At 46.0% G+C, this 4240-nt stretch overlaps 1 protein-coding gene across 1 annotated transcript; it reads right to left on the reverse strand.

Annotated features, from left to right (window-relative positions):
• Positions 1-2392: 2392 nt before the first annotated feature.
• On the reverse strand, positions 2393-3787 carry N7459_008842 (kinase domain-containing protein; the record flags this gene model as incomplete). Its single annotated transcript, XM_056948010.1, has 4 exons — positions 2393-2595; positions 2647-2806; positions 2856-3151; positions 3202-3787. 4 exons carry the CDS (start codon positions 3785-3787, stop codon positions 2393-2395), a joined length of 1245 nt encoding a protein of 414 aa, XP_056795235.1.
• Positions 3788-4240: the final 453 nt, after the last annotated feature.

Genomic DNA, 4240 nt, shown 5'->3' on the forward strand with positions numbered 1-4240 from the left:
TTCCAATGACCCGTTCTGCTCACATGCATATTGTCATTGCAAACCCGCATGCTGCAGGCCACGTCAGCAGGAACTAAAGGTTGGATCAAGTCAAGAAATATTTTCAGCTGAAGTGGGCCTTTGCCCGAGATGGACTGGCCGCTGTAATCTTGGACCTTGATCACGTCCTCTTCTGTCTTGAGAACGTCACGGCCAGGATGACAGGGTTCCCCGCTTTTTCGATATTTGGCCCGCCTCAGTTCGAGCCATATTGATGACGTAAATCAACCAGCCGTTTCTCAGATAAGTACAGACATACCTTCCATTCTCTCCCAGCCCAAGCTAGTTGCCCGGCTCAAGTTCATCGAAGCATACTGATCCTCGCCTGTTGTGGGCTTCATAACTCCACGTCACGAGAAGGTATCTCATGTTCTGCTCAATATCACCCAAGCATCATTTCTGCCCTATCCATAGGCGCTTGAGTCACCTGCAGCAATCGCTAACATCAATTCTAAAACAGTGAGACCTGCAAAACTTAATGGTCTAGATAGGGAACCACTTCATTTCACTAGTCGGATTGGTTAATATAATGCTAAATCTCAGAGAAGGGGCTTACTGCTGATACCCACCGGTTTCAGCAGCTTCCAGCTTCCCATTAGAACTCAATTTTTATATATGAAGCCTTGGAAACTTTTGACAAAGTACCAAGACTGCCCACATTTTCAGCGGACTTTAGTTTGGAGTCAACTATGCAATAAACACTGGCGGTGGGGATCTAGCGATGGAACCCGCAAAACATGGTCAAGCCGGTTTCGAGAGGGTTGAGTCATTAGCTCAATTTCTAACCAAAGGGGATTCGCCATGGGTTTATTGAATGTAGTTTATAATGAAGGGATTGATTATCATGTAAGTCTGCATGTGGGCTTTGATTACAGTCATATCTTTTTCGAGAGACGGAAACTTGATGGGGATAACGGAATATGTTGTATAATCCAAAGGTCAAACGCAAAAATATGTCTTGGTACATAATAGGACCCGAGGAATAGCCGATATATCCCAAATGGACGCTCCTATCTATACCCAGGTAACACGGTGCAGACAGGACTGCTATGGAAAACTGTCAACCACCTCGGAAACAAGCGATTCTCGACCCAGTGGAAGAAAGAAGTATCAATAACGACACGTTCACTTAGACTGAGAGTCATCCTTCGCCCGATATTTAGAAGCAGATCCGCCCGCGCGCGAGAGGAACTCCTTCCAAGTTCCATCCTCGTGAGCATGAATTGACAAATATCTCGTCCCACTTTTGGTATGGTATCCAACTGTGACAACCTCCTTATCGTCTGTTTTGTCTTTAGCCGACGGATGAGGCCTCGTGCCCCTTGAAAAATTCAAACGTCAGTATTGGAAACTCGGAAACATCGAAGTTTGGATGGTAACATACTGAATCCTAGCCTCCGCGACGGCAGGATACTAAAAAGAGTGGTGTTATTATCTAATTGTCATGCAAGAATAGGAGAAAAAAATACCTTTTTTCAATTATCGCGCCAGCAGCACGCACGGTATTGCCATATCCCGATCCCGCTTCGTTGGTCAGGGACTCGATAGAGATGCCTCGGTATGCAATTCCCAGGGCTCTTGTGGAATTAAACATATTGAGTAATGGAGCCTCAGGGTAGGAAAGGAAAAAAAGAATCGATGTCAAAGAATAGTTTAAACAGGTGACGAGGAAGGACTGAAGTTTTCAATCGTGATTTGAAGACATGTAGAAAGCAGCGCATTTAAATAGTCAAACTGGCAAAAAGGACCAGCGTGATGGATATTTTTATCACTTGAATACGTAACATAGAAAGGGTAGAGCATCTGGGTCGGTGGATTCAGCTGCAGCGTGGTGGATAAAGGGGCTTGATGCGCAATCACTTTGACTAGTGTTACCGCTGAGTTTTCGTTGATCTGTTAAAAGTGATTGGGCCAGCATCGAGGCTCAGATGCGCCCAGCGCGTATATTGAGTTTCATGCGGTGGCGATACGCTGCGGCATAGTTTGTGCCAACAACTCTCAGAACATGATTCACTTTCGTTTCATATGCTCCTCTGCAGGCGCTACTCTTCCGCAAGATTAACATATCCGTGGATCAATTCTGAATAGCGCCCCTCGATACGTCGGGGCATATCTGGGTTTCCTCCAGTGTTACATGTCATTTGTCACAAAAAACATCATCGATATGAGCCTATTGGCCGACAGCAACTGCTTCTATAGAAAACTTGGTGACACATTTACCTACAGACTATTTAAGCTGCAGGGACAGGAAAATGAAGCGGTTCGTTGATTTCAAGTAGACCGAAGGGTGATCTTCCATCTGCATAACTTCAAAACAGTTTTATCCTAGCGTGGCCCATTTTCAGAGAATGCTTCAAGTGGAAGCTCTCGCTTGCAACACTGGCTGCATCAGAAAGTCGTCATAGGCAAGCTCCTCCGCGGTCGGCCGCTCCTCAGGCAACCAGCGCAGAATTCTCCGCAAGAAATTCAGGAAGAGTTCTTTGTCTTCACCCAAGAATTGCTGCTCTCTTGTTTCCAGTGATTGCGTTGGTATAGGTATAGAACCTTTCCAGTTTCCTATAAGACAAATGTCAGCGTAGAACACAATAGGGCAAGAAAGAAAAGTACCTTGGTCATCCCAGAACTGGGCAGCCTTGTCACTTTTGGCAAGGTACTCGGGAGGAGGAGGTCCCATAAGTGACACCATTTCCGCCAGGTGCTGTTCGTCGTCGAGGACCCGGTTTTTCTTCGCAAAAAAGAGATGGTGACCTTGCGCCAAATCCCAAGCCTAGTCCCATCAGCTTAGATACTATATAGGAGATGAAATCCAAACTTACCATAACACCAATCGACCAGATATCAACCTTACAATCCCAATCCATGTTCAAAATCACTTCTGGTGCCCGATAAATGCCAGGCATAATGTCACCTCTATGCTTGTGGTTTCCGGCTCTAGCCTCACCAAGGTCGGAAAGAACTGGTAGACCTGTACTGACAGGCATCGGTCGAGAGTAGTATATATTACGATCAGCCAATACTTTTCTCGCAATTGGTCGCTTCATTTCATCTTCTTCAATCTGAGAGAGAATAGAACTATCGCCGATTCCTTGGAGGATGTTATTCGACGAGATATCTGAGATGACGTTAGTGTATCTCACCTCGCATGTTAATAAGTATACTAACCGGTATGCACAACATTGTTGTTATGCACGAATGTCAAGGAAATTAAGGTAAGTTGAAGACTTCTCTGGATGAGATCCTTTGGCAACTTTTCATCGGGACACAGGTCCTGGAACTCAGTGAAGCTCATTCCAAGAGGTTGATAAACCAAGCATGTGTGTTTTCCATGAGGGCCAATGACTTCAAACGAATCGAGAACTAGACGAACTAGCTTTTTCCCAGAATGGTCATCGGAGGCCTTTAAGTGATCAGAAATGGCCATCTCATGCGCAGGCGGCTTTCCTCGAACACACACTTTAAGTGTGCGAAAACCATGATCTCTAGATAAGATGAGGTACATATCATGGAAGACAGGGCCATTGAATACCGACCGAAGATCGCGGCAAAGCCAGGCAGTCGAAGACATGCCGTACCCGAGCTTGGAAACAACCTGATATCTGGATGCAAACACTTCGCCAATATAGACAGGAAAGTAGTCTTCCGAAACGTAAGCGGGGAGCTTCTCTTCTTCAATCTCCTCGGACGAATCTAACTTCACAAAGCGCGATGTCGGGAATCGACGCGAAGGTAAGGGATGAAGTGATGACATGGTTCTCGCCACGCGACGCAACGGAGTAGCCCGGTTGATCGAGAATGTTAAGGACAACGGAAGCCTTTTGAGTCCCCAGCGACAAGCGAACATGATAAATTGGTCGGGGACCAGTTAGCGGGTAAGAAGGCATGAGCTGCAAGTCTGAACAAATAAACCCCTTGAAACCTGTGTAGCCGCCACTTAATCCCAAATTCTCGGCACTGGAATATTATTGGTCCAAGTCTGTCGGGGTCCGATACCCGCCCAGACCCGTAACCAGCGGCAACAGAACAACGCTCCAGCAAGGCTTTCCTCAAAACAATGCTACCTAGAGTACCAGGTTCGATCCATGACATTAATAAGTGGGCCATTCAGGTCTTAAAATAGCAGCTGTCGAGCTTTGGGGCAATATTCAAAAATAATGACAAATCATGATAGTAGATTGAAATGTGTCGGGGATCCAGTTGGTTG

This window comes from Penicillium hispanicum, assembly GCF_028827665.1.
Source record: "Penicillium hispanicum strain IBT 35686 chromosome Unknown utg000008l_segment0_segment0, whole genome shotgun sequence".
Classification (NCBI taxonomy): domain Eukaryota; kingdom Fungi; phylum Ascomycota; class Eurotiomycetes; order Eurotiales; family Aspergillaceae; genus Penicillium; species Penicillium hispanicum.